At 53.0% G+C, this 27,500-nt stretch overlaps 8 protein-coding genes across 8 annotated transcripts in view; 6 read left to right on the forward strand and 2 right to left on the reverse strand.

Annotated features, from left to right (window-relative positions):
- The window catches only part of ENH_00073710 (hypothetical protein, conserved), a gene marked incomplete at both ends in the record, with an annotated part of 6,551 nt that extends 4,314 nt beyond the window's left edge, over nt 1-2,237 (forward strand). Inside the window, 7 exons of the mRNA XM_013577597.1 lie at nt 351-432; nt 554-586; nt 726-779; nt 895-1,098; nt 1,384-1,542; nt 1,742-1,843; nt 2,082-2,237. Of these exons, the coding sequence (XP_013433051.1) occupies nt 351-432; nt 554-586; nt 726-779; nt 895-1,098; nt 1,384-1,542; nt 1,742-1,843; nt 2,082-2,237 (790 nt within the window). The remainder of the gene's footprint in view (nt 1-350; nt 433-553; nt 587-725; nt 780-894; nt 1,099-1,383; nt 1,543-1,741; nt 1,844-2,081) is intronic.
- A 2,307-nt stretch (nt 2,238-4,544) lies between these two features.
- ENH_00073720 (26S Proteasome non-ATPase regulatory subunit 9, putative) lies at nt 4,545-5,964 on the forward strand (the record flags this gene model as incomplete). The annotated part of the gene is made up of 3 exons (XM_013577598.1): nt 4,545-4,674; nt 4,940-5,224; nt 5,570-5,964. The coding sequence occupies 3 exons, from the start codon at nt 4,545-4,547 to the stop codon at nt 5,962-5,964; spliced, it is 810 nt and encodes a 269-aa protein (XP_013433052.1).
- A 3,593-nt stretch (nt 5,965-9,557) lies between these two features.
- Nucleotides 9,558-10,574, forward strand: ENH_00073730 (hypothetical protein, conserved; the record flags this gene model as incomplete). The annotated part of the gene is made up of 3 exons (XM_013577599.1): nt 9,558-9,663; nt 9,842-10,260; nt 10,452-10,574. 3 exons carry the CDS (start codon nt 9,558-9,560, stop codon nt 10,572-10,574), a joined length of 648 nt encoding a protein of 215 aa, XP_013433053.1.
- A 2,278-nt stretch (nt 10,575-12,852) lies between these two features.
- ENH_00073740 (hypothetical protein, conserved) lies at nt 12,853-13,122 on the reverse strand (the record flags this gene model as incomplete). Its single annotated transcript, XM_013577600.1, has 1 exon — nt 12,853-13,122. One exon carries the CDS (start codon nt 13,120-13,122, stop codon nt 12,853-12,855), a length of 270 nt encoding a protein of 89 aa, XP_013433054.1.
- Nucleotides 13,123-13,770: 648 nt separating this feature from the next.
- Nucleotides 13,771-19,765, forward strand: ENH_00073750 (NOL1/NOP2/sun family domain-containing protein, putative; the record flags this gene model as incomplete). Its single annotated transcript, XM_013577601.1, has 11 exons — nt 13,771-13,909; nt 14,031-14,148; nt 14,444-14,948; nt 15,221-15,350; nt 15,662-15,746; nt 15,851-16,147; nt 16,558-16,651; nt 17,127-17,208; nt 17,499-17,660; nt 18,159-19,450; nt 19,646-19,765. 11 exons carry the CDS (start codon nt 13,771-13,773, stop codon nt 19,763-19,765), a joined length of 3,024 nt encoding a protein of 1,007 aa, XP_013433055.1.
- Nucleotides 19,766-21,382: 1,617 nt separating this feature from the next.
- On the forward strand, nt 21,383-23,358 carry ENH_00073760 (tubulin alpha chain, putative; the record flags this gene model as incomplete). Its single annotated transcript, XM_013577602.1, has 3 exons — nt 21,383-21,444; nt 21,878-21,998; nt 22,180-23,358. 3 exons carry the CDS (start codon nt 21,383-21,385, stop codon nt 23,356-23,358), a joined length of 1,362 nt encoding a protein of 453 aa, XP_013433056.1.
- A 158-nt stretch (nt 23,359-23,516) lies between these two features.
- On the forward strand, nt 23,517-23,717 carry ENH_00073770 (hypothetical protein; the record flags this gene model as incomplete). The annotated part of the gene is made up of 1 exon (XM_013577603.1): nt 23,517-23,717. One exon carries the CDS (start codon nt 23,517-23,519, stop codon nt 23,715-23,717), a length of 201 nt encoding a protein of 66 aa, XP_013433057.1.
- A 540-nt stretch (nt 23,718-24,257) lies between these two features.
- ENH_00073780 (H+-translocating inorganic pyrophosphatase TVP, putative) lies at nt 24,258-27,375 on the reverse strand (the record flags this gene model as incomplete). Its single annotated transcript, XM_013577604.1, has 5 exons — nt 24,258-24,381; nt 24,739-25,333; nt 25,754-25,928; nt 26,727-26,900; nt 27,331-27,375. The coding sequence occupies 5 exons, from the start codon at nt 27,373-27,375 to the stop codon at nt 24,258-24,260; spliced, it is 1,113 nt and encodes a 370-aa protein (XP_013433058.1).
- Nucleotides 27,376-27,500: the final 125 nt, after the last annotated feature.

A 27,500-nucleotide genomic window follows, 5' to 3' on the forward strand; every position in this document is an offset into this window, starting at 1 on the left:
GCAGCAAAGCTGCAGCAAAGCTGCAGCAAAGCTGCAGCAAAGCTGCAGCAAACCTGAGGCACAGCTGCAGCACAGCTGCAGCAGACCTGCGGCGCAGCAGCAGCAAAGCTGCAGCAAAGCTGCAGCAAGGCTGCAGCAAGGCTGCAGCAAAGGGCAAAGCTGCTGCAGCAAAGGGCAAAGCTGCTGCAGCAAAGCCTTTTGCACTTGTTGCTTTTGCTGCTGCTGTTTGCTTCTTTGCCGACTTCTCCACCCAGCCCCCGTCGCCCGCACTGGCCACTCTCCTGCTGCTGCTGCTGCTGCTGCTGATTTTGCTGCTGCTGCTGCTGCTGCTGCTGCTGCTGTGGCTGCAGGCAAAAGGCAACAGCGCCGGGCCGCGAAATGATTGAAGAGAGAGAAAGACTTTCTGCAGAAATGAATAAACACTTTGTGAATGTAAGTGTCTGTTCTTCGTTGGGGTGTCTGTACACCTGGCGGGCCTGCAGCGTCTTCGACAGAAGATCCAATTTGTCACTTTTTCTTTTTTTCTTTTTTCTTTTTTTTTCTTTTTTTGCAGAGACGGGAGATTCAGGCGGAGCTGAGCCGCGAGGTACTGCAGCCCCAGGGCTGGCGGCGCTTGCTGCGGGCTGAGCTTGCTGCTGCTGCTGCTGCTGCTGCTGCTGCTGCTGCTGCTGCTGCTGCTGCTGCACCTTGTGCTGCTTCGCAGCTGCGCATGCATGCGTCTGCAGATGCAGAAGCACCAGGCGTACATACAGCAGGTGAAGCGCGAGCGGGGCCTGAAGGTGAGGCGGCAAATTCGGTGTTGCTGCTGCTGCTGCTGCAGCATTAGGGGCCTTGCTGCTGCAGCGTTTGCTGCTGCTGCTGCAGCGTTTGCTGCTGCTGCTGCTGCTGCTGCAGCTGCGCGAGGAGCGCGAACGGCGGAACTTGGAGAACGAACGCATGCAGCTCACGAGAGACCTCGAAAGAGTGGAGTCCGAACTGCCTTATGAGGCGGAGTGTTTGCTGCTTTCGCAAACAATTCAATTTTTGCAAAAAATCGCCGAAGACCCTCCGGCCAGCAGCGCGGAGAAGCCCGCGGAGGCGGAGCCCGTGGCTGAGGAGGTGGGGCCCCACAGCCGCGCGGACTTGCAAAAAAAAAAAGCAAAAAAATAAAAAAAAAAGCAAAAAAAATGAAAAAAAATGAAAAAAAAAGAAGTTTTGAACTCACTGCATGCGTTTGCAAAGGGCTGCTGCTTGCTGCGGACTTCTTGGAATTAAAAGGCTTTTAAACACAAGTGCTTTTGTTTGCAAAGTGCTGCTGCTTGCTGCGGACTTGGACTAAAAAGAGCAAAAAAGATTTTGAAAAAGTAATTTTTTAAAGTAAAGTGCTGCGTTGGCTGCGCGCAGCTGGCCGGGGCGCTGCCCCCCAAGAGCCAACGAAAAGAAGTCTTTTTTTACGCGCCGAAGCAAAAAGGAAAACAGACGAAAGATCACGAGAAGAAAAAGGAAAAGCCGAAGACTTTGAAGTACGACGTGGGCACTTTGGCCTACTTCGAGCAGTGCGGGGTGAGTGGACTTGCATTTTTTTCGAATTTTCCGCTTATTCGGCTCAGTTTTGAAGTAAATAGTCCAGTTTTGAATTAAATAGTTCAGTTTGAATTAAATAGTCCAGTTTTGAATCAAAAAGTCCACTTTTGAATTAAATGATCCGAAGAATCCGCGCTGAACGCCGCGCCGCTCTCGGGTGTATGCGCACCTCGCGCAGCTCACCGCGCCCGTCCTCATGGAAGATGTCCCGACTTGTTTGGAAAAGTTGGAAGCAAAGTTGAAAAACTACAAAGAATTGCAGCAAGAAAGCGCGCAAAAGGTAAACAATTATATAAATAGTGCTTCAAATAGTGCTTTCCTCCTTCCGCGCTTTCCCCCGGGCCCGCCAGCCGTTGCGGTGTACAGCCACCTCCGCCGCAGCGCGCAGCAGCAGCAGCAGCAGCAGCAGCAGCAGCGGCAGCGCCGAGCCACCCCAGCTAGCTAGCTAGCTAGCCAGCTAGCCAGCTAGCTAGCTAGCTAGAAGCGCGTTTCGTGGCTAGCTGGCTGCGGCTTCGCAGGTCGACGAGCGGAAGGCCGAGATCCTGGCGAAGATCCAAACAGTCAACGAAAAGATAACAGCGCTGATGAAAAAAGAAGAAAAACTTCAAGAAGATCGCGAGGGCGAAACTGCAGCAGACGGATCGCCCACAGCAGAAGAGGCCGACGACGAGTGAAGCTGCTGCTGCTGCTGCTGCTGCGCGCAGCAACTCTCGTCAGCAGCAGCAGACGCAGGCTTCGCTGAAGTTCCGCTGCAGCAGCAGCAGCAGCAGCAGCGGCAGCAGCAGCAGCAGCAGCGGCAGCAGCAGCAGCAGCAGCGGCAGCAGCAGCAGCAGCGGCAGCAGCAGCAGCAGCAGCAGCAGCCGGTTTCGCGTCGCCGCACTGCTGCGGCCTGGAGAACAGCACTTGGGGCCGAATTTGCTGCTGGCGGACTTCGTTTTTGTTCAAATGGAGTCGAAGTGCTGCTGCAGTTGGATCGAATTGCTGCTGCAGTTTGATCGAATTGCTGCTGCAGTTTGATCAAATTGCTGCTGCAGTTTGATCAAATTGCTGCTGCAGTTTGATCTGCTGCTGCAGTTCTTAGTGGAGATTCTTTTCCAAAATGTTGCAAAGTGGCAAAAAGTCTTTTCGTTTGCCAGCGCCAGCGCGCAGGGCTGCAGGTGTGCAGACAGCAGCAACACTGACAGCAGCAGCAGCAGCAGCAGCAGCAGCAGCAGCAGCAGCAGCAGAGGAGCTTGCGGACAGAAAAGCGGAAACTTTGGACTTTTCGACAAATTGTTCAAACGAAGAAGTGGAATTGCAAACTTTTTCGACAAGTTGTTCTAATTTATTCTTCTCAAACTCCCAAGAGCCTCGAGAGCTCAACTTCCTGCACAAACAGCTTCTGGAGGCTTCGCTGCAGCAGCTGCTGCATGCTGCAGCAGCTGCTGCAGCAGCATGCTGCAGCAGCAGCATGCTGCAGCAGCATGCTGCTGCTGCTGCTGCTGCATGCTGCAGCAGCTGCATGCGAGTCCGAGGCTTCTGCACAGCGCGCCGCTGTGCCGACTAGCTTTCTTCTGACTGCGGATATTGTTACAAATTCCCCTTGTATCTCCAAGTTTTTCGCAATTGCCCCTTAAAATGTGCAAATATGCATTAAAATATATATTAAATATATAAAAGTGCGCAAATTCTTTGCAAGATCCCTCCAAAATGTCTTCAGAGGCGCGTTACTGAGCCTGAGACACCGGACACACTGCGCAAATCTGAACAAGTGGAAAGCTGAAGGAAACTGCAGCAAGAGGGGCCCCCTGAGTTCCTAACTCGAGAGTTCGACCCTTTTTTTTCATTGCTCAATGAAGAGCTATTAAAGCATTTTCAAATTAGTTCTCAGTTCTCGCAACTTGAAAATTGCAAGTTGCATGCAAGTGGTCTAGCCCAGCGAGGTGGCGCTGCCCTTGTCTGTGTTGGGGAAACCCTCAAGTAAATGGCCCTACTGCAGCCATTCTGCGCGTTTTATTATTATTTTGTTGCAAATAACTGAGAGAGGCTTCTGTGAGGTTCCAGTGAGTGAGATCGCGCAGCTTTCGTGTTTGCTGCGGGTGGCGCTGCAAGCAGGGAGCAGCGGAAGCTGCACACGAAGTTGTCCGCTTTCTTTTGGATTGCGGAGTTCCCGAAAACGGAATTCCGCGGAGAAGCAGCAATTATAAATGTTTTTGAAATGCAAAAAGAAGTCCGGTGACCCGGAATCGAACCAGGGACCAACAGATAACCGCAGCATCTACAGTCTGCCGCTCTACCAACTGAGCTATCACCGGTGATGGGCAAGTCCTCACGCTCTGCACTGATGAGTCTCGCATTTTGATTAGTGTTCTTTCTTTTCTTTTTATGATTTGAATTGAGAATTCAACTGTTGCAGATATCTCAGTCAGTGCAGACACCAGCTTTCTTCTGGTTCAATGGGCATTTCAACTTCACGCAGAGGCGGCGCGTGAAACGCAGCAGCGCGGTGTTAACCTGATCTTGAATTCATTGTTAGTAGTTTGAATTCGTTGAGAGAATTCAAAATTGAATATATAGCGGCAGGAGATCAAGTATTAACTGTGACTGGTCAGGGGCGTTCGTGTCTGTGGCTCGAAGCGCAGCAGTAGCAGTCCGCAGCAGCCAGCGCTTGGCGCGGCAAGCTCCCGGGCTTGTTCCTTGGGTGTCCAGGGTGAAGAACTTGAATTAATTGGTTTATTTTTCAGTGTAGACTGCCGTGAAAGCTCTATTTCTCGGCGGAGTGGTGCGGTGGAGCGGCAGCTGTGCGGCGGCTGCAGTGGCAGTCCGTCTGGGCTCTCGGGCTGCAGATTCTGGCGGTTTCAAGCTCCTCTCCGGATCTTCACTCTTTCCTGAGTCTGCATTCAGTTTTTTGGCGCTAAGGAACCCACATTTAAGCCTCAAAGGCCGCGGACTTGGCCGGATTCAGCAGCCCCTCGGCCTCGGCGCCGCCGTCTTCGCCGCAAATGGCAGGCGAAGCCTCCCCGGGAAGCGCAGCCGCTTCCTCTTTGGCTGCGCAGGCAGAGGCGGCTTATCGCGAGCGGCAGCAAATTGAAGAGCGAATGGAGGCCCTCGCGAGTTTTCTGACGGCAGAAGGTGCATGCGCGCTGCGCTGAGTCCATTCTGCTGCTGCTGCTGCTGCTGCTGCTGCTGCTGCTGCTGCTGCTGCTGCTGTTGCAGCCCACCTCGCAGTGTCCGCGCTGCTGCTGCTGCTGCTGCTGCGGCACTCAGCAGCCCGCGTCGCAGAGCGCGCGCTGCTGCCGCTGCTGCAGCTGCTGCCGCAGCTGCCGCTGCTGCTGCAGCGCGCAGCGCCCTCCCCGCAGTGCCCGTGCTGCTGCTGCTGCTGCTGCTGCTGCTGCAGGAATGCCGGGGCTGAAGGGCCGGCTGGTGGACTCCGAGGGCTTTCCCAGGGCCGACATCGACGTGCATGCAGTGCTGCAGGCGCGGCAGCAGCTGGCTTGTCTGAAGACAGACCACAGAGAGGTGCAGCAGCGGCTGGAGAAAACTCTTTTGCTGCTGCATGCAGCAAATGCCAAAGAGGGGCCCCCCGGCCCCGCTGCTGTAGCGCAGCGCAGCGGCGAGGCCCCCCCGCTGCAGCAAGAGGGGCCCCCGCAGCAGCAGGAGGCCCCCCCGCAGCTGCTGCAAGGTGAGCCGGTTCTGCAGCACTGCTGCTGCTGCTGCTGCTGCTGCTGCTGCTGCTCGGCTTTGCTGCGCGTGCCGCAGTCGCCCGCACGGAAGCAGCCAGCTAGCTAGTCTGCTGCGTGCTGCAGCGCAGCTAGCTGAGCAGCTAGCTGCGCTGCAGCACGCAGCTGGCTAGCTGGCCGCAGCTAGCCATTCGGTAGCTTGTAGCTAACTAGCTAGCTGCCCTGCAGCGCGAAGCTGGCTAGCTGGCCAGAGTGTAGCAGCTGTGCACGTAGCTAGCCACAAACCGAGGCAAAGTGCTGCATGCGCTGCTGCTGCTGCTGCTGCTGCTGCTGCTGCTGCGCTGCAGAAGAGGGGCCCCCGTTCGCGCTGGTGGACCTGGTGCAGCCAGGGAGCCCCAGCAGCAGCGCGGGAGTTGCTGCTGGGGACTTGGTGCTGCGTCTGGGGTCTCTGCGGCTGCAGTCTTCGCGGAGGGGCCCCCTGGGGGCCCCCGGGGGGCCCCCCGGGGGGCCCCCCGGGGGGCCCCCCGGAGCGGTTTCGGGGCAAACGCATGCAGCAGAAAAGCCCAAAAGTGTTGCAGAACTCTTCCAATTGCTGCCAAATGAAGTGGCGAGCCACGAAGACCAACGCGTGGCCGTTGTGGTGCAGCGGGGCAGCCGCGTGGTGCCGCTGTGGCTGGTGCCGCGGCGGTGGAGCGGCCGCGGGCTGCTGGGCTGCCACCTCAAGCCCGTTCAACAAGACTAATTCCGCAGCTTTCTGGACTCCAAGAGGCTTTTAAAAAGTTTATTGGGGCTTTTAAAGAAGAATAAATGCATGCATGCGCCCGGCTGTGCAAAATTCCGGGGTTAAGCGAGCCTTTTGCATGTTCAACTGGCACTGCGCGCCGTGGGTAGCGCCGCGCTCTTTGGTGTCTACAGGCACTCAAGATATCCAAATCTCTTTATATTTAGGCTATAAACTGGAAATTAGTTCATTAGAGATGTACTTTGTGGAATCTGCAGCCCTTTTTGGAGCCCACTGACTGGCGTAGCCTCTAGGACTTGCAAAATAGTGCAGGCAAGGGGGGTCGGCGGTGCGCGTGGCCGCCAAAAGCTGCTGGTGTTGTTTCTGATTAGTACTTGAACTCATCGGCTGAGATTTACTGCAGCGAAAGCAGTCGAGCGAGCTCAGCCCAAGTGGAAACTTCACGAATTGGACTCCGTGTTCAGAGTTGCAGGCTGTCCTCACCACTTGAAACCCTCAACCATTCACTTAATGTCTAAATCAAAAGTCAAAATTCAAATTGAATTCCGAACTTAAGTGTGGGACAACAGAGTTGTTGGATTCTAGCCAGGTGGACGGGTGTCGCAGCCGTGCTGCGGAGCGCTATGGAAGCCGCTGCGTTGCGCACAGTGTGTGCATTCTCGTGAATTCCAATCGCTGGATCTGCCCCTCATATGACTCTTTTTTTAGTTTTTAAATTTAATAGTCGCGAAGAAATGGAAATAGAAAGATAGAAGCGGCTGGAGCCTGGACTGGCTGCGCGTGGCGGCGGCAGGGGCTGGGTCTGCGCATCTATTTCCAGTTGTTGCAAACAAGCAGCAGCGAGGCAACAGCCCCTTTTATAAAATTATCATTTTAAAGCTTTTCGTGTGCAGTGAAGGTTTATTAGTTTCTTCTTCTCTTTAGCGTTCCGTCCTGCAGGCCAGCCAGGATGTGTCACCAGGTGACGTGCAGAACCTGCGGGAAGGCCACCTGGTGAGTGCACACTGGAACGGCGTAAAAAGTCCTTTTCAATTCAATCTTTAATCTTCAACGAATCCACACTTCTTAAGAATATCCAAGTACCTCTGCTGGGCCCCACGTGGAACCCCGAGAGGCACAGTCGGTCATGTGGAGAAAAGTGTTTCGTGTGGACTATTGAAACGAAGGCTGTGGAATATTTCGCTGGTTTTCTTTTTCTATTTGTCTTTTCCGCTTTATTTACTCCGCTGTTTCCGCGGAACCGGGCGGAACCTCGGCACTACTTGAATTGCAACTTCGCTGTCTGCCTCGTTGGCAGACAGCGAAGTTGCAGTTATTTTACCGAAAATAATCGCCAAGTAGCCAAATTCTTTGAAAATTTATTGGGATTAAGTTGTTGTTTTTCAGTTCTATGATATATTTTATCTTTCATCGCAAGCATTAATTCAGAATATTCAGAAATTCCATTTCTGTTGAATCTTCTGATTTCTCTGCAGGGAAGGATGTGGAAGGCACATTGACTCCTGTCTGAAGGGCGTGCCTCTGGAGCAGCGCTGCTGCTGCGGCGGCCGCGCCAGAACCCAAGAGGAGCGCGACAGAGGTGGAAAGTGAAGTTTTTTCGAAACTCAGGGCCCCTCAGCATTTAATCTTTGCGCCTTTCGCAGCAGTTTTTATTATTCTCGCCTTTCTGAGCTGTTTTTATTGTTCTTTGCGGGCTTCCGGCCGCTTTCCCGAATTTGCACGCCGCGGCTGCTGCTGCGGGGCGTCTGCAAGAGCGATCCTCCAGCTGCTGAGCAAAGGAGCTCAGAAAAACCTCTGAAATGCAGATATTTAATGATGCAGAAACAGAAAAAGCTTTGTAATGCAGATATTTAATGATGCAGAAACAGTAAGAGGTGTCGGAAACAAAGATTTGCGGCAGCCAGCCGCGCCCAGCGACGCTGCTGTTCGATCCTCCCACATCTAAGTCTTGCCAGTTGGACACAACAGCCCCACTGTTTCTCCTTCCTAATACAATTGGCCTTCTCCGAAACCAAATTGATAGTCCAGCAGCAACTGAAGTAGCAGGAAAGGAGCAGCTGGTTCGGACAAGTGGCTGCTGCTGGCTGGAAAGCTGGTGCAGTCAGCCGCCATTTGCTGCATTGTGACTGCATAGCTGTACGCCAGAGTCGATGCTGCCTCAGCAATAGTTCTCTTTAATTTATTTATTAATTCCTTTTTAGTTTTCTTTTTAGTTTTTAAGGCGTGACAGATTGCACAAGACCCCCCACCTGCAAAGGTGCTTTCCACCTGAAGCCCGCTGCAAGCCTCTGCAGCTGCGCTGCCCCCTCGGATTTCTACTTATGCATTTTGGTGTTAAAACAAACTGTTCAAACTCCAGAGTGTTGTTGTTAAACGCCAATGAGACTGATTAAGTACATCCAAGTCTATTTTTGCCAGGCTCGGAGGTCTGTGTGCAAAAAAGTGAAAAGTTGAACTCCGAAATCCACAAAATGAGCCATTCATAGAGCGGTAAAAAGCTGGGTGCGCTGCATTACATGCGGCAATAAGGCCAAAACTTGAAATTCAGATTCGAAGGTGCATTTGAAAGTCGGATTCCTCTCGCTATCAGCAATTAGATGGATATTTAGAAGCGTTTTAGGTATTAAAAAGGTCTTAAATGCTTCTTTTTCAACTATGTCATCAAAAAACTCTGTGGCAGCGCCTTTACATGCGCCTTTCAGTTATCGCCTCAGGCGGCAGCTGATCATTGTAGGCAGCTGCCAGCTCAAGTTGCCGGAAGGTTTCACTTCTTCCGAGGAACTAATCACTTCAGAAATAACTTAAAACATTGCATTGGAGCCCCTAGTGGCAAATTCAAGAGAGAAACAACAAAAATAGTGGAGATCGACGCGCAAGCAGGTGGCGCCAGCGGACAGCGCTGGCTTGGGGCCATCCTGCACTTGCTTTCAATGGCAAACAGAACTAAACAATCTCAAATGTAATATGAATTCATTGCATTAACTCAATCAAAGGAAGGAACGAGCAGTGTTCAACTTGTTGCAGTGGCAAGGATAGCACTGGCACTTCCTGGCTGCTAATCGGCTGCTGCCGTGGTGAAGAGACTAGATCACTTAAAGAAACTCTGAAATATATACGAGGTTTTAAAAAGTATATTTAGAGTTATTTTGACTAATTATGAATGAAACCTTTGGAAAATATCAGCAGCAATGAGGTTTCTTCGCAATAGTGCAGCAGTTCGTCTGCCGCGGCGTTTACGGGCAGCGCCGGAAGCCGCCGCGGGAGCTAGCCGCCTCAGCCTGCAGTCTCTGCAGAGTTGAAAGCGTCAAAAAAATTGTAATTTCCCTTTAAATCTCATTGGTATCAGGTTGAACGCTCTAGGTGATCTCTAGAACGCAGGTTAATCTCGCAGTTTCGCTCACTTTTCGGGTCGATTCTCCATTGGTCCCGCGGCAGGTTGCGGAGGCAGTTTCGCAGAATCACAGGTTAATACGGTAAAAGAAACAGTTAATTCCGCAGGTTGTTTCTCCAGTCAAGCCAGGTCTCAGCGAAGGACTCTAATAAACCCGGAAGCAGCCCTGAGCCCTCAGTCGCGCACACGAAACTCAGCAGCAATGAAGAGCCCAAGCCAGAGCCCTCCCCCAGGCCAAGTTTTCCAAAGGCCTGAGAGCGTCTCAAGTTCACCAGTGGCTGGGGGGCGATCTGACAGCCAAGTTGGAAGTAAGCAAGTGGATGTTCTGTGCAAATGAGCTCTTGTGGCTCTTGCTGCTGCTCCTGAGGCCAAAATACTTGGCCTCAGCAAGACTCTGGGTTTTTTATTTTCATTTTTGCGGCAAATTTGCGTGGGAATGCGCAAGTCTGAAGGCAAGCCTTGCGCAGTGCGTGTTGGCGTGTGCAGGAGAAGGCAGCGCGCTGTACAACTTTTTCAGCAAAGTGAGTTCTGCCTTCGGCTTTCCCTTCGGCTTTTTCCAAAGCCGGCCCGAAGTCCGCACTTGGGGCGAAGAAGACCTGCAAGATCCTTCAGTGCAGCCGCGGCCAGCAGCTGCACCAGTGGACTACGGCACTTCTTTGCCGGGCTATCCGAAGCACGCTTGCGCCTATTTCGACGGCACTTTCGGCCGTTCTAAAGGCTCCCCAGAGTTTATTACTCTATTTAATCTTCTTGGAGTTCAAGACGACAAACTTGTGGGGCCCAGACTCAACGGATTCCCCATGTGCAAAGTCGACTACCCCAGCCTTCCCACCGACAGGCTCGGCACTCCTTCTTACGACTACCGCGATCTTCTTGGCTACCGAATGGACTACCACCCATATGTAGTAAGTTTTGTTCTCTCTTTCGCTAATTTTAACCCAATAAAGTGCTATTTGCACGAGAAAAAGGCACTAATCGCGCGCCTTTCGTCTAGACTTTTCAATTGGAGTCGCTTTCCAGCGTCTAAGTGGTGGTTTATACCTGCTTTTTTTCTACATTTTCGTTTTCTGCACTGTCTTCCTCTGATACTGCGCAGAATGCCGTCATGAGCCCCGAAGATCCTGCGCGCATGTATGTGTGCGCCAACTGGATGGTTGGCTATCCTTATGGAGTTCCAGCAGTGGAGGAAAACGAGAAGGCGTGGAAAGCAATGTCTTGAGTCTTTTGTTTTTTTGCATTTGCTCCCTGGAGTCAAAGACTGGCCAGGCGAAGTGCAGCAGGGGAGCCTTTAGAGCCACCGACTCGCCCGTACGACTCTGTACGCGCGACCCCGATTTCCACCGCGCTTTATGTGCTACAGTTGTCCCCCAACTCCTGGGGAATTCAAAAAAGAAAAAATAAAAGAAAAAATCCTCAAGTTATGAGGCGGTCAAGTGTTTTGGCGGCCAGGCTGAGAGCCCTGGTGCTTTGTGTTAGCGGCTGATCATCTGAGCCGCGCGCTGCTTTCTGCATATCGCAGTACTGAAGCCTTCGTACAGACTGGCAAAACAAAGATTTTTGATGTTTAATGCAACAATAAGTCTTTTACTTCTCTTTTTGTTGCTTTTTGGCGGAGTTTGGGCGACGGGGAAGCCACTTGTGCTTGTCAGTTAGCCCATCATTGCAGAAGTCACCTCGCGGCGTATCTGACTCTGCAGCATTCTGCACTTGTTGCAACACATTAGCAGTTTGCTGCATGAAAGCAGCAGGAATTTGATAAACATTTTCAGGAAGAAATGGCCACAGCTGCGGATAGTGAGCCGCAGCCCTCGCCTCCACCTGCTGCTGCATTAGAGTGTGGCTAGACGTGAACACTTTGGCGGCATTGGTGTTGCTGCTGCTGCTGTTGCTGCTGCTGTTGCTGCTGCTGCTGCTGACGGCGTAGAGGAGTTTCTTCGAAATTATTCAATTGGTGTTTGAATAGAATGTTCCTGTGCCATCTACATCCAACTTTTGTTGCGTTTTTTGTAATAGTGCCACATGTTGGGTCAGCAAATCAAGCAGCTCTTGAAACAAATTGTTGAAATGCTCCAATAATTTGGCCATCTGCAGCCTCTTCTCATCTACACAGACATCATCTACAGCTTTTCTGAACAGAAAAGTGCCTTTTTCGCGCAGAGACGAAGACTTTCCTAAGCGTTCTTTGGCAGCACAACTAACTTGTTCTTGTTTGTGTTGAGAAGATCTGAAACAGAAACTGCTCCTCATTTCAACTAAGAATGCCGAGCCCCTTTCTATTTTTGTTGTTTTCTACTTTATTTATTGTTAACTACTTTATTGAGTTCAAACTGCCAATTCCTCGAGCAACTTCCGCTCAGCGCAATAAAACAGTGGCAATCACTGTGCAAGTCTTCCCCTGGTGGCCTGCACTGCTGCTGCTGAACACTTTTATTAGAAGCAACTGTTGTTGTAACTTCTTAGAGGACAATTTCTCTGCAAGTGATGGGCTGGGACTTGCACTACTGCACTGTTCCCTCAGGCTCAGCCCGGCCATCTTCTTCTCCAGAAGACTTTTCTGCAAGAAAGAAATTACTCGAAATTACTCTAACAGCTTCTGCAAGAAAGAAATTACTCGAAATTACTCTAACAGCTTCCAGTCAAGAATTTAATGCTGCGAAGACAAATGCATGCACGGCTGAGCCTCTGTGCGTTTGCCAACAAGTGGAAAGCTGAAGAGTTTCGGAAGGCGAAAGCGAGCAGTTCTGCGGCGAAAGCGCCCCAGAAAGCGAGTCAGTTGAGACACATCGGCATTAAAAGTCATTTATTTTAAATAATTGGCGATAAAAGAGCTAAAAACTGCAACACCGCTCCAATCCACTCCTATACACAGAACTTGCAGCTGCAGCTGTGCAGCTGCTGCAGCTGCAGCAGCTGCTGCAGCTGCAGATTCTGATCCTTCTCAGCCAATTTTGCAGCTTTTGTCGCTGGAAAAGCGCAGAAAAGAACTCCAAAACGCAAAGAGGCACTTCATGTTGTCCAAAGGAGTTTAATTTGATCCCAGGAGAGTCTTTTTGCTCTCGAGAGAATCCGAACTTCCCAAAATCCTCCGGAGTTGAATAAAGTTGAATTTTGCTGGAAAGCGTTGAAAACTGCGAAGTTTGGAATTGAACAAAGTTGAATTTTGTTGGAAAGCGTTGAAAACTGCGAAGTTTGGAGTTGAACAAAGTTGAATTTTGTTGGAAAGAGATGAAAACTGCGAACTTTGGAGTTGAATAAAGCTGAATTTTGTCCGAAAGAGATGAAAACTGCGAAGTTTGGAGTTGAATAAAGCTGAATTTTGTTGGAAAGCGTTGAAAACTGCGAAGTTTGGAGTTGAACAAAGTTGAATTTTGTTGGAAAGCGTTGAAAACTGCGGAGTTTGGAGTCGAATAAAGCTGAATTTTGTTGGAAAGAGACGAAAACTGCGAAGTTTGGAGTTGAATTGAAGCAAAAGTGCTGACTGAAAGCGCAGGGCGCGGCTAGGCGGCCTGCAGCTGCTGCAGCTGCTGCAGCTGCTGCGCATGCGCTGCAGCTTGCTGCGCCTCCATGAACTGCTGCTGCACTTCGAACATCTGGCACTCTCGCTCGTAATAAAATATAACAGGAGCCACCAAACAAATGGCCGCAGTCACTGCCATCCAGGCCAAGTTGGACCCCAGCCAGTAGCCGCTGCTGCAGAGCCGCCGCAGCCGCCGCGAGGCCCGGGCCCCGGGGCCCTCCCTGAACTGTCTGGAAAGCACGGCCCCCATGGCGGCAAGTGCGCAGCAAAGGGCTTAGCTGGACTTTAAAAGGAAAAAGAAACAGAAATTGCGAAAAAAATAAAAGTTTCCACGCAAAATGAGGTTGCTGCTGCAGCAAGCCGCAGCAGGCAGCAGCAAGCAGCAGCAAGCAGCAGCAGGCAGCAGCGGCTGGCTGCTGCAGCGACGCTCCAGCACGCGCGGGCTCCACTGCAGCGCAGCAGCCAGCAGCAACAAAACTGAAAGCCAAACACTCTGCAAAACGCAGACTTTGAGCTGCAGCAAAGTCTGCTGCAGCAGAGTTTGCTGCTGCTGCTGCTAAGACCGCAGCCCTGCATGCAGAAGGCCAGCGGGCCCCACAGCCCTCAAGGCTTCCTTCCACAAGTGAAGGGCAGCCCCGAGCAGCTGATTGAAACACTTAAGATAATGAGTCAGCACTTGCGCGAGCCTTTGGCTGTGGCCCTCGCGGGCCTGCGTTTGCTCGCTGCTCCTCAAAAAGGGCTCCCACTTTCGATCTTCGGCGAATTCCACTAAACAGCTGAAGAAGAGCTGAAGAAAACCTCTATTTTGAGGGTTTTAGGCCCCAAGAAACCTCCAAAATAGAGTTTTCTCGCTCTGCTGCTGGCCTGCTGCTGCTGCTCACTCGGGCTTCCCGGGACAATGGGGCCCCGAAACCCCGCAAAGAAGACCCCCCAGGCAGCAGCAGCGGCGGCCAGCGAAGGAATTTGGCAAAGTGGAGTTGTGCGCCGCAGCGAGGCCTTCGAGGCGTTCTACAAAGAGCAGAAGATCGTGCCTGAGGGTGAGCCCGCGGCCGCCGCCAGGCCCCCGATCCTCCCCCTTAGCCTGCGTTTCCAGCTTTTATTTGCATCAATTTGGAAAAGATTTTAAAAATTAATTGCGAAAAATCAAATGTGACGCAGAGGAGTGGACAGCTTTCCTCGAGTGTCTGCGCTCCGACCTGCCCACTGCCTTCCGCGTGGTGTCTATAACCCCCTTTCGCCACTATGTGCACAAGTTCCTTCAAAAGACGCTCGAAAGGTAGATTTTTTTGCACTTCTTCAATTTTAAACATTAATTTTGTCCATGTGCTGCACTGCAGCAGCTTTTTGCCATTAATTCCGGTGGATTCCGCTGCTTTCAGTTCCCACTGGCTGTTCACCCGCTTCTCCCGATGCGCGCAGTTCCCGTCTGTCTTTGGCTCTTTTTCAGCCGTTTCTGCGCACGTTTTGTGACTTTTTTCGATTGCTGCGCATCCTTGATGGCTTTTCGCGCTGCTGCTGCCTGCTGCTGCTGCTGCCAAGCCTGCAGGAAGATGCTGCTGCAGCAGCTGCAGCAGCTGCAGCAGCCGGCGGCGCCGCGGACCCGCGGGGCGCGCTGAAGCCCCTGGAGTGGTACAAGAGCGGCTGCGAGGCCTTCCAGCTGGAGGTCTCTCGCCACGTGTTGAGGACTTGCAAGCCGCTGCTGTGGGTTGTGCTGCTGCTGCTGCGCAGCAGCGCGAGCTGCAGCAGCTGCAGCAGCTGCAGCAGCTGCACCAGCGCGAGCTGCAGCAGCTGCAGCAGCTGCAGCCGCTGCAGCAGCTGCAGCAGCTGCAGCCGGTGCAGCAGCTGCAGCAGCTGCAGCAGCAGCAGCTGCAGCAGCAGCAGCAGCTGCTGCAGCAGCAGCAGCAGCAGCAGCAGCAGCAGCAGCTGCAGCAAACTGCCGCATGCATGCGCAGCGGTGTGGCTTTTCTTTCCAGGAATTTGCACAAGTTCCTCGTCGAGCAGTCCGAAGCTGCAACGATTTTCCGCCAAGAAGTGGTTTCGATGATTCCGGCTTTATTTCTTGAACAGGAAATTCGGGTAAGTTTTTTTTGAAGACAGACGCCTCCCAGCTAGCCACAGCTAGCCACCAGCTAGCCAGCGGAGGCCCAGGCCCCTGCTGCTGCTGCTGCTGCTGCTGCTGCTGCTGCTGCTGAGTCGCAGCAAAGGCCGCTGAAACGCTGTGCCTGCTGCAGCGCAGCACCTCTTTCCTTTGCTGCAGCGTCGCCCTGGGTTTCTGCATGCAATGTATCAGGCTGCTGCTGCCGCTGCTGCTGCTGCTGCTGCTGCTGCTGCTGCTGCTGCTGCTGCAGGGCGACTCCTTGATTCTGGACATGTGCGCGGCCCCGGGCTCCAAAACTTCGCAGCTGTTGGAGGCGCTGCACCGCGCGAGCGCGCGGGAGCGCCGAAGCGAAGAGCCGGAGGGCTGGCCGTGCCTCCCAAGTCTGGACTTGAAAGCAGCAGCAGCAGCAGCAGCAGCAGCAGCAGCTGCTGCTGCTGCTGCTGCTGCTGCTGCTGAGTCGCAACAAAGGCTGCTGAAACGCTGTGCTTGCTGCAGCGCAGCACCTCTTTCTTTTGCTGCAGCGTCGCCCTGGGTTTCTGCATGCATTGAATCTTATAATTTAATAATAATAATATTAATACTAATAATAATAATAATAATAATAGTAATAGTAATAGTAATAATAATAATAATAAATAATAATAATAATAGTGAGAAAAATATTTTGAAATATGTTTTGAATTCCTTGGAGCACTTTGTGCAAGTTTGGGGTGTATGGACATGCGGGCAGCTGGCGCGGTCGTGGCCAACGACGCGGACGCGACGAGGGCTCACATGTAAGCCACTTCCACTTGCTGCAGCAGCAGCAGCAGCAGCAGCAGCAGCAGCTGCAGCAGCAGCAGCAGCAGCAGCAGCAGCAGCGGTGTGCTGCTGGGCGCAGGCTGGTGCACCACCTCCGGCACCTGCACTCTCCCTGTCTGCTGGTGACTTCGCACGCGGCGCAGTTCTTCCCCACAGTCTTCCCCCCCCCCCGCAGCAGCAGCAGCAGCAGCAGCAGCAGCAGCAGCAGCAGCAGCAGCAGCAGCAGCAAAGAAGCCCCGCTGCAGTTCCACGCAGTGCTCTGCGACGCCCCCTGCTCCGGCGACGGCACTCTGCGCAAAAGCCGCGGCCTTTGGGCCTCCTGGAGTCCTCACCAGGGGCTCGGCTGCCACCGCCTGCAGCTCCAGCTTCTCCTCAGGTGCGGCTAGCTAGCTAGCTAGCTAGCTAGCTAGCCAGCTAGCCAGCTAGCTAGCTAGCTAGCTAGCTAGCTAGCTAGCTGGCTGGCTAGCTGGCGAAAGAGAGAGAGAGAGAGCTGTGGCTAACTAGCCGGCTGGCTAGCTAGCTAGTTACCTGGCTGGCGAGAGAGAGCTGTAGCTAGCTAGCTAGCTAGCTAGCTAGTTTGCTTGGCAGCTAGCTAGTTAGCGAGCGAGCCAGAACTGCAGCTGGCTAGCGAGTGGGCCAGCGCTTTGGCTAGCCAGCCAGCCATAGCTGGCTAGCTGGCCAGCTAGCTGCAGCTAGCTAGCTGGCCAGCTAGCTGCAGCTAGCCAGCTAGCTAGCCAGCTAGCTAGCTAGCCACGGAAGCAAACTCTCGCTGCTTTGCTGCTGCAGGGGAATAAAACTCTGCAAAGTCGGCGGCCGCCTCGTCTACAGCACCTGCGCTCTCAACCCCGTCGAGAACGAGGCTGTCGTCTGCGCCGCCATTGTCAGTTTGCATGCATGCAACACTGCCTGCATGCATGCATGCATGCATGCATGCAAAACTGCATGCATGCATGCATGCATGCAAAACTGCATGCATGCATGCATGCATGCATGCATGCATGCATGCATGCATGCATGCATGCATGCAAAACTGCATGCATGCGTGCATGCATGCATGCAAAACTGCATGCATGCATGCATGCATGCAAGCAGGAACTGCAGTTCTTGCATGCATGCAAAACTGCAGTTCTTGCAGTTCTTGCATGCATGCAAGAAGAGCAGTTCTTGCACTTCTTGCATGCATGCAGGAACTGCACTTCTTGCATGCATGCAAGAACTGCACTTCTTGCATGCATGCAAATGCATGCATGCAAATGCATGCATGCAAATGCATGCATGCAAATGCATGCATGCAAATGCATGCATGCAAAAGTCCTGAAAGTTCTTTTGCTGCTGCTGCGTCTGCTGCGCTGCAGGCGAAGTCCGGCGGGGCTGTCGAGCTGGAGGACTGTTCGCGGGATTTGCCGTCTTTGCGGCGGAGTCCGGGAAAAAGCAGTTGTGAGAAAAGCTTTTTATATTTTTATTTCATTTTTGAGTCCTTAAACCCCTCTGCTGCTGCTGCTGCTGCTGCTGCTGCTGCTGCTGCTGCTGCTGCTGCAGTCGCGTGCACTGGGAAGGCCGCTGGTTCGAGTCTGCAGCCCCCGCTGCTGCTGCCGCTGCTGCTGCTGCTGCTGCTGCTGCATGGCGTGTGCACTGGGAAGGCAGCTGGTTCGAGTCTGCAGCCCCCGCCGCTGCTGCTGCTGCTGCTGCTGCTGCTGCTGCTGCTGCTGCTGCTGCTGCTGCTGCAGGGCGGGTGCACTGGGAAGGCCGCTGGTTCGACTCTTTCGCCCAAGTCCCCAAAACAGCAAAAGCTCTCAAGAAAATCCGCCAGTCGATGTTTCCCCCTTTGGGGCCCTCTGCGGTGCCGCTGCAGCGCTGCATGCGTTTTTTGCCGCACTTGAACAACACTGGTGCGCTGCAGCAGCTGCTGCTGCAGCAGAGCTTTCTTGCTGCTGCAGCAGAGCTTTCTTGCTGCTGCAGCGGGGCTTTCTTGCTGCTGCAGCGGAGCTTTCTTGCTGCTGCAGCGGAGCTTTCTTGCTGCTGCAGCAGAGGTTTCTTGGTGCTGCAGCAGAGCTTTCTTGGTGCTGCAGCAGAGCTTTCTTGCTGCAGCAGCAGAAATTTCTTGCTGCAGCAGCAGATCTTTCTTGCTGCTGCAGCACAGCTTCCTTAAAGCCAAAAACTCGGCCAGTTTCCCAGTGGCGGAGCTTGCTGCTCCCGCGCCTGCTGCGCAGCAGCAAAGATATCCTGCTGCAGACTTGCTGCAGACTTGCTGCAGACTTGCTGCAGACTTGCTGCAGACTTGCTGCAGACTTGCTGCAGCTTTGCTGCAGCTTTGCTGCAGACTTGCTGCTGATTTGCTGCAGCTTTGCTGCTGATTTGCTGCAGCTTTGCTGCTGATTTGTTTGCAGGGGGTTTTTTCGTGGCAGTGCTGCGGAAAGTGCGGGAAGTGCCTCTTGGAAAGCCTTGTGGTCCAGTGGACCATTTGGAAGATCCGGAAAAGCAGCAAAAGGACTTTGAAGACAAAATAAAAGCTGAGGAAACTTCGGAAGATGAAGATCCTGCTGCAGCTGCTGCAGCAGCAGCAGCTGCTGCTGCTGCTGCGGGGCCGGCAGCCCGGCGTTTTGAACAGATCCAGCTGGACATGGTCGGCCTCGACTGGCAGCCCGAGCTGCTGCAGCAGCAGGAGCAGCAGCTGCAGCAGCAGCAGCAGCAGCAGCAGCAGCAGCTGCTGCTGCTCGCGCAAGAAAAGCGCCGCGAGTTGGACGGGGAAGCCGAGCAAGACTTGAAATCTGAGGCGAGCGAGGCCGCTGCAGCAGCAGCTGCAGCTGTGCAACCCGCAGCAGCAGCAGCAGCAGCAGCAGCAGCAGCAAGCAGCCCGGGCTGCGGGCCGCCGCTGCAGCCCGGATCCTCTGCGCCGGCTGTGTCTCTTGCCACTTTAGAAGAAACAACTAAACTGGTTTTTGAAACTTTGGAAGTTCGCGACGAAATTTTGTCGGAAAAAAACACAAGTCCGGAGCTGCGGGCAGCAGCGCAGCGGCTGCGTTCGCACTTGTACTTCCGGCGGAAAGCAGCGGAAAGCTGCGGTCTGGAGGCCGGCGAAGAGCCTTTTGGAAGTGAAAATGAATTTAAAAGAATTCCAAATGAATTTAAAAGAATTCCGCGAAGACTTTTTTTCGTTTCCGAAGGAGTTCAGACTTTCGCGCGGGCCCTGGGCGCTTCCCGCTACAAGATCGTGAACGCCGGCTGCCTGGCTTTCCAGGCGCGGGCCAGGGGGGTCTTCCGCGTGGCTTACGGGGGCTCTCAGTGGCTGGCCCCGTTTTGCGAGGTTTTGAGTGGTTTTGCTGCAGATTCGCAGCAGCAGCAGCTGCAGCAGCAGCAGCAGCAGCAGCAGGTGCTGCTGCAGCAGCAGCAGCAGGCGGCGGCGCAGTGCGGGCTTTCGGCGCGGCCCAGCGAGGCTGCGGGGCGGCGAGTGCTGCGGATTCCTTGCGAGCTTTTGTACGGGCTGGTGGCCACAAAACAAGAAGACAGAAGAGTTCCTTTCAAGAAGATCCAGGAGCTTCCCTGCGGCCAAGTCCTCGTGGACAGCTCCTGCGAGGGCTCGCTGCTGCTCCTCGCCAAGATCCCGCGAGCAGCTGGCTGCGCAAGCAGCAGCAGCAGCAGCAGCAGCTGCTGCTGCAGCTGCTGCTGCAGCAACGTGGCGGTGAGGGTTTTGCAAAGAGCTGCGGCTGCAGCAGAAGCTTCGGCGGCGCTGAGGCAGCTGCAGCAGCAACGGGTTGCTGCTTTCGCAGCGCGCATGCAGCGTTTGCTGCTGCGGATCTTTTGACTTCTGTCTTTTCGACTTTTTGCTTCTGAACTGCTGCTGCTGCTGCTGCTGCTGCTGCTGCTGCTGCTGCAGGTGCCCGCGTGGAGGGGAAGAACCAACGTGGAACTCATGCTGGACTTGAACTCGCGACTTGCACTGCGGAGCCTCTTGGAGGAAAGCGGAGTGCCCGCGGCAGAGGGAAGTTCTCTTTGATGCAAAAACGAACTTTTGTTTCCAAATAAGTGCAGCGGGAGCTCCTGAGCTGCTGCTGCAGCTGTCTTCCCGTGTCAGTGAGCCGCAGCTGCTGCTGCCTGGAACACACAGAGCCAGCTAGCCCGGGGGAGCTGAAGGGCTTCAATTGGCTCCAAGAGTTTTATTTGAATCTTTTGAATCTTTTGAATCTTTTGAATCTTTTTTATTTGTCTTTTCCGAGTCTGCTTCCGTTCAAATGCCCTGGAGGGGCCAGAACAGCGCATTGCACTTAGGCGTTTCGCAGACATGAACAGCTCTTTGAATAAAACTGACAACAAATGCATGCAGCAACTACTTAGCTTATCAGAAGGATCTCGGGACTTGTAAGAGATGCACAAGGGCCACTTAGAGCCTTTTAGCGACATGCAAATGAATTAGACAAAAACTCCACTTGTGCAGCAGAAGCTTCGCACGTTGTGCTGGAGGCTCAGCAAATGAATGTCACTTGTAGTGTTTTTGAGCTGTTTCTGTTTCAAAAAAGCCTCAAGACCCCTGCTGCCAGTGTTTTCGAGTTGTTGCATTTCTATTTATGGGAGATCTTTAGCTTTTTCCGGGCTTGACAGCACTTTCTGGGCATGTCAGTGAGTGCTTGGCTGGGGCTGGTGAAGCCTAGAAGGCTCCTAAGCCTCTTGTTGCACTGCCTTGTTGTGGTCTCGAGAGTTTCTTAAGGGCTGGCCTGGACAATTCATTTCTAAGAAAATCATTTTCACTTTCTTTGCCTCACTTGTGCTGCCTGGCGACTCTGGCGCAGCACAACTTGAACACAGAGGCGCACATTCAAGTTTTTGGCTGCACGCCGAAAACTTGAATGTGTAGTGCGTGAATAGCCACTGGCTGGGGTTTTAAGGAAAGCTGCTGCACAAAGCAAGCCAGAGTCAGCCACTCGCAAGAGATATATTAAGAATGATTTTTAAATGTCTACTTTTGCTTTATTTCCACGCTTTGCCCGGCGCGTTGGCGGTGGTTGCTGTTCTGTGGCGGCGGAGGCCACTGACCCGGATCAACGCGCCCAGAGGCAAAAGGCGGGAAACAACAATTAAAACATAATATTTTTGATTAAAAAATGACTAGAGGTGTGGCTTAAGGCGATAGAGAGGCTCCTAGCGAGTGTCAGCTGCAGAGTCTTGCAGCAACAGCTGGCCGAACTCGTAGCAGCAACTCGAATAGCGGAAACGGGCGTCAGGGAGTCCGCCGGGCCGCGGCTTGCACCCTTTTGTTGCATTTTTGGCGAATATTTTGCGAAAATAAACCAATGAATTGCTTTTATAGCGGAAAAGTTGGCCTTCGGAAGGCGGCCGCAGGCCGATGGCGGGCTAGGCGGTGCAGTCTGGGGCGGCCCTCGCTACCGCTGCGCACGGGTGTTGCGGTGGTGGTGGTGGCGCGCTGGTGGCCTTGATTTGCTGCCCATGTCTTTATTTTGGAATTTCATGGTTAAGTGCTCCTCCTCGTTGGACGCTTGACTCGGGAATTTCAGCATTTGCAAAGCTTTGACTCTTGACGCCTCGGCGAGACATCCAGTCTGCAGCGCCTGCCCGCTTGCCTGTTCCGCACTCTCCTGCTGCCAGCCTTTCCGCGAAAATGAGAGAAGTCATCAGCATCCACGTCGGCCAGGCCGGCATTCAAATTGGAAATGCCTGCTGGTGAGCGGATTTATTTGAAATTTGAGCCGCAGGAACCACTGAAGCTGGGCACCTCAACACCCACCCACCTCGCTTGCCGCTGCGAGGAAAGCTGGGCTTCTGCTGCGTGGCTGCGAGCCGGGCTGCTGCTGCAGCTTTATTTCCCCCTTATCGCTGCAGTTTGATGCATTTGATGCGATTATGCGTGAAATTCGGGTTAAGAAGCCGCACACGAGCGCGGATGCGCCGCGCTGGGCGTTGCAGCGGCCCATCATGGGCCACTAGCCTCGGCGCTGCCGCGGCTTTACGCGTGCGGAAGTGTCAAAATAGGAATAAATTTTGTCAAAGAATTTCGTGGGGAGTGTCGGGGAGCGTTTTGGGGGGTTTGGCGCGGCGATCTGGGGTGGGCCGAGCGGCTTGTGCGGGTTTGTTTTGCTGCTGCTGTTTGCTGCAGGGAGCTGTTCTGCCTCGAGCACGGCATTCAGCCGGACGGGCAAATGCCCCCCGACCAAAGCCTGGGAGGCGGCGACGACGCCTTTAACACTTTTTTCTCCGAGACGGGGGCCGGGAAGCACGTGAGTGTGGCTGTGTGTTGGGTTGGCGGCAGCGCGGTTCGGAGTTTCTGGAGCGCGATCTTGGTGTTTTTTTTGGGTTTTCGCGTGGAATTTTGGGGAATAAAAGCGTGTTTGGGTTTGAGGACTCGATATAGCTGCAGGATTCCGCAGGATTGGGGTTTATTGTGCGGTGTCTGCGCAGGTTCCGCGGTGCGTGTTTCTGGACTTGGAGCCGACGGTGGTGGACGAAGTGCGCACGGGGACTTACCGGCACTTGTTTCACCCTGAGCAGTTGATTTCGGGAAAGGAAGACGCTGCGAACAACTTCGCGCGGGGGCACTACACGATAGGGAAGGAAATCGTGGACTTGTCTTTGGACCGGATCCGGAAGCTGGCGGACCAGTGCACGGGTCTGCAGGGTTTTCTGATGTTCAACGCGGTGGGAGGCGGCACGGGCTCGGGTTTGGGGTGTTTGTTGCTGGAGCGGCTGTCAGTGGACTACGGGAAGAAGAGCAAGTTGAACTTTTGCTCGTGGCCGTCGCCGCAGGTGTCCACGGCCGTGGTGGAGCCGTACAACTCCGTGCTTTCCACCCACTCGCTCTTAGAACACACTGACGTGGCAGTAATGCTGGACAACGAAGCGATTTACGACATATGCCGGCGGAACTTGGACATCGAGCGGCCAACGTATACGAACTTGAACAGGCTGATCGCGCAGGTGATATCTTCACTGACAGCCTCGCTGCGCTTCGACGGAGCTTTAAACGTGGACGTCACTGAGTTCCAAACGAACTTAGTGCCTTATCCTCGCATTCACTTCATGCTTTCCTCTTACGCGCCGATAATCTCCGCCGAAAAAGCCTACCACGAGCAGCTGAGCGTGGCCGAGATCACCAACAGCGCCTTCGAGCCCGCGAGCATGATGGCCAAGTGCGACCCCCGCCACGGCAAGTACATGGCTTGCTGCTTAATGTATAGAGGCGATGTTGTTCCAAAAGATGTAAATGCAGCAGTTGCAACAATTAAAACCAAAAGAACCATTCAGTTCGTGGACTGGTGCCCCACGGGATTCAAGTGCGGCATCAACTACCAGCCCCCCACGGTGGTTCCTGGGGGCGATCTCGCGAAAGTTATGAGAGCTGTTTGCATGATTAGCAATAGTACGGCAATTGCGGAAGTCTTCTCCAGAATGGACCACAAGTTCGACTTGATGTACGCCAAACGCGCCTTCGTCCACTGGTATGTCGGCGAGGGCATGGAAGAGGGGGAGTTCTCCGAAGCCAGAGAGGACTTAGCCGCATTAGAGAAAGATTATGAAGAAGTTGGAATTGAAACTGCTGAGGGAGAGGCTGAGGAGGAGGGATATGGAGAGGACTTCTAGTTGCTGCAGCAGCAGCAGCAGCAGCAGCAGCAGATGTGCTGCAGCGGGAGGGGAAGAGGGGGAGTTCTCAGAAGCCAGAGAGGACTTAGCCGCATTAGAGAAGGATTATGAAGAAGTTGGGATTGAAACTGCTGAAGGGGAGGCTGAGGAGGAGGGATATGGTGAAGACTTCTAGTTGCTGCAGCAGCAGCAGCAGCAGATGTGCTGCAGCAGCAGCAGCAGCAGCGGCAGCAGCAGGCGAGGGCGAGTTCTCAGAGGCCCGCGAGGACTTGGCGGCGCTGGAGAAAGACTATGAGGAAGTGAGGATTGAGACTGCGGAGGGGGAGGCTGAAGAAGAGGGGTACGGAGAGGACTTCTAGATGCTGCAGCAGCAGCAGCAGCAGCAGCAGCAGCTGTGCTGCTGCAGCAGCAGCGGGAGGGGAGGGCGAGTTCTCAGAGGCCAGAGAGGACTTGGCAGCATTAGAAAAGGATTGTGAGGAAGTGGGGATTGAGACTGCAGAGGGGGAGGCTGAAGAAGAGGGATACGGAGAGGGCTTCTAGCTGCTGCTGCAGCAGCTGCTGCTGCAGCAGCAGTTGCTGCTGCTGCTGCTGCAGCAGCTGCTGCTGCTGCAGCTGCTGCAGCGGGAGGGGAGGGGGGTTTGGCTGCGGTTTTCCGCGCTTTTCGGACTTTTGGACTGATTTAGATTTGTTTAGAAGTGTTTAGGTTTGTTTGGAGGTGCTGCGTGGGACAGTTCGGAAAGGCACTTCTAGCTGCTGCTGCTGCTGCTGCAGCAGCAGCAGCAGCAGCAGCAGCAGCAGCGCGAGGAAAGTAGTTTGTTGCGGCAGAGGCGCAGGTAGTAGTTCGCTGCAGCAAAGGCTGCTTTGGAAATAAAGTTAGACAAGGCGTCCGCAGCGGACACTCAGGGAAGCTGCACGGGCTGCTGCAGCAGACCTCGAGCGCGCAGCGCGCGCCGCAGCGAGAAGATTTGCTGCCGGTGCTGCGGCTCCAAACGAGCCACTTCTGCATGCGTTATGTGCAGCACTCTGAAGAATAAAAACAAATAAATTAAATAAATAAAACAAATAAATAAATAAAATAAATAAATAAATAAAATAATAAAACAAAAAATAAAATAAATAAATAAGAACTATTTAAATCCAAGAAACAAAAATTCACTAACTCGCAACCGGCAGCGCCTGCTGCTGCTGCTGCTGCTGCTGCTGCTGCTGCTGCTGTTCTCGCGGGAGGCCGCGCTGGCCGTTTTCGCCGATTCGTCCTTTGGCGATATGTATTTAAATTTGAATTAATTAAATTAATTTGAATTAATTAAATTAATTCAAATTAATTAAATTAAATTAATTTAAATTTATTAAAACTAATTTATATTTATTTCTACGCACTTCTCCAAAAGCCCCTGAGACCGCAGCAGCTCTTCTATTAAAGCCTCTGCAGCAGGAGGGGCCCTCGCCTCTTCTTCGGAGAGCCAATTCCCTTCTTTTGAATTCATGCTGCTGCTGCTGCTGCTGCTGCTGCTGGGGGCCGTCGAAGCAGCAGCAACCTGCTGCTGCTGCTGCTGCGGCGGCTGCAGCAGCTCCTCCTCCGCCTTCCGCTTCTGGCGACACCCGAAACTCATTGCGTCCTCCCCGTAACTCCCTGCTGCTGCTGCTGCTGCTGCTGCTGCTGCTGCTGGGACTCCTGCTGCTGTTGCTGCTGGCAGTGGCGTTGCTGCTGCTGCTGCTGCTGCTGGGGGGCCTTCGGGGGTGAGGGGAGACAGCGATATTCCGCCGGCCCCCACCCCAAGTCTGTCTGCTGCTGCTGCAGCAGGAGTAAGAGCAGCAGCAGCAGCAGCAGGAGCAGCAGCAGGAGCAGCAGCAGCAGCAGCAGATGGCTCTCGCCACGCTGCAGGCCCTGAGGGCGGGTTCACGGAGATGCGGGGCTCTTGCTGCTGCTGAGCTGCTGCTGGCTGCAGCGCAGCAGCAGCAGCTGGTTTTGCTGCTGCGCCACAACACCCACAAACAACATTTTAAAAAATAATTAATAAATATATAAACACAATCTCCATTATTTATTCTCCATTCCTTATTATTTATAACGCTATTTAGCCACCCCTATCTACTCATTCTACCTGCATGCATGCACAAACATGCATGCATGCATGCATGCATGCAGAAGGCAGCTGGAACTGGGGAAAAGAATACTGACGCATTCCCGAGAGAAACAAGCGCATGCAAGTGTGTCACTTGTTTGTTTTATTGCGTCAAAAAGCCTCAAAAAGTCCATTTGAAGCCATTTAAAGCCGTTTAAAAGAATAAAAAACAATTAAAAACAATTAAAATCAATTTAAATCAATTAAATCGATTTAAAACCACTAAAAACGAGCTAAAGTCCCCGAAAAGGGCCCCAAAGCACGCCCACTTCTCTTGTGGCGCTGCAGCGCAGCAGGGGGCCCCTGGGGGCCCCGCAGCGCCGCAGGCTGCGGCGCTGCTGCTGAAAGGGCCCTCAAAGTGGGGGCCCTCAGGGCCCGGCACTGCAGCAGCAGCTGCTGCGTTGCTGCTGCTTCAGCTCGCTGGATTGCTGCTGCTGTCACTCCCTGCGGTGTACAGACACCCCACAACGCCCCCTTCAAGGGACACTCCACGCCAAAGGCGCGCAGCTAGCTAGCCAGCTAGCTAGCTAGCTGGCTAGCTAGCTAGCTGGCTGGCTAGCTAGCTAGCTGGCTAGCTAGCTAGCTAGCTGGCTAGCTGGCTGGCTAGCTAGGTGGATAGCTATCTGGCTAGCTAGTTGGTTTGCTAGCTGGCTAGCTAGCTGGCCAGACAAATGGCCCGCTAGACAGACGGCTATCCGGCTGGCCAGCTAGCTAGCTAGATACGCAGCTAGCTAGCCAGCTAGCTAGCTAGCTAGCTAGCTAGCTAGGCTTGCAGGAATCAAGTCTAGATGTGCGCATGCGAGCAGCAAATCACAGGCAAAAGGGAGGAATGCAAAAAAACATAAAGTGGTAAAGATTACAAAAAGTGGAAGCATGCATTTAATTAAGAAGACAAACGGATTGGTGTGTCTGTGCAGCTTGGGGTGTACATACACTGCGTCTAGACAGCGGAGAGGAGCGCAGTTGCAGAATAAATAAAAGCAAATTGTGATGGATGAGAAATAAATGTTTAAATGCCATTTAAATAAAATAAATAAATCACATTTAGGTGTCTGGATCGCAAACACTGAGTGGGCAGGTTCAGGTGTACATACACCGCAACTCAGCAAGGACTGGGGCGGCAGCCCGCAGCCAAACTGCGGAAAAAGAAAATAAAAGAAATAAAAATAAAATAAAATGAAATAAAAATGAAATAAAATAAAATAAATAATTAAATTGAATTCAAATTAATTGAAAACCCACGGAAACATCTATGTGGCTGTGGCGGTGCAGCAGCAGCTGCGCCTGCAGCAGCGCAGCACGCAGCAGCGGCTGCTGCTGCAGCAGCTGCTGCAGCAGCGAACCCGTAGAGGGCAGCAGCAGCCGCAGCTCCTCCAGCAGCTGCTCGAGGTCTCCCAAAGTGAAGGCCTCAGCAGCCTGCAGCAAACCCACTCTCGAGGGTTTAGGGTTTAGGGTTTAGGGTTTAGGGTTTGGGGAGCTTTCGGCGCAGGAAAATGAAATTTGAAATTAAATAATAAAATAAAAAAGAAATAAAGAAAATAAATAAAAGGGAAAGGGAAAAGAAAAACGAAAAAGATAAAACAAAAAGCCAAAAGTGTCTTATTAGGACCCAAAAGGAAACAAAAAGACAAAGAGAAAAAGAATATAAAAAGAAATAAGAAACACCAAAAGAAGCAAAAAATAAAAATAAAAATAAAACAAAATAAAACAAAATAAAACAAAATAAAACAAAATAAAATTCAAATAAAAGAAATGACAAAAAGATTTAAACCCACCGCAACAGCTGCTGGAGTTAAACAGCCACTTGAGTCAAATAACCCAACAGTAGAGGGGGCCCCCTCAGTACCCTCTCTAGGGGGGCCCCCATGGGGGCCCCCATGGGGGCCCCCATGGGGGCCCCCGTGGGGGCCCCCCTGGGGCCCACTTGGGAGGAACTTGCGGCGGGGCCCCTGTTCACTCCAGTCCACTCGAATGGGTCTTCCTATAAACAAATAAATAAATAAATAAATAAATAAA

The sequence above is a fragment of the Eimeria necatrix genome, genomic scaffold (assembly GCF_000499385.1).
Source record: "Eimeria necatrix Houghton genomic scaffold, Enh_scaff73, whole genome shotgun sequence".
Classification (NCBI taxonomy): domain Eukaryota; phylum Apicomplexa; class Conoidasida; order Eucoccidiorida; family Eimeriidae; genus Eimeria; species Eimeria necatrix.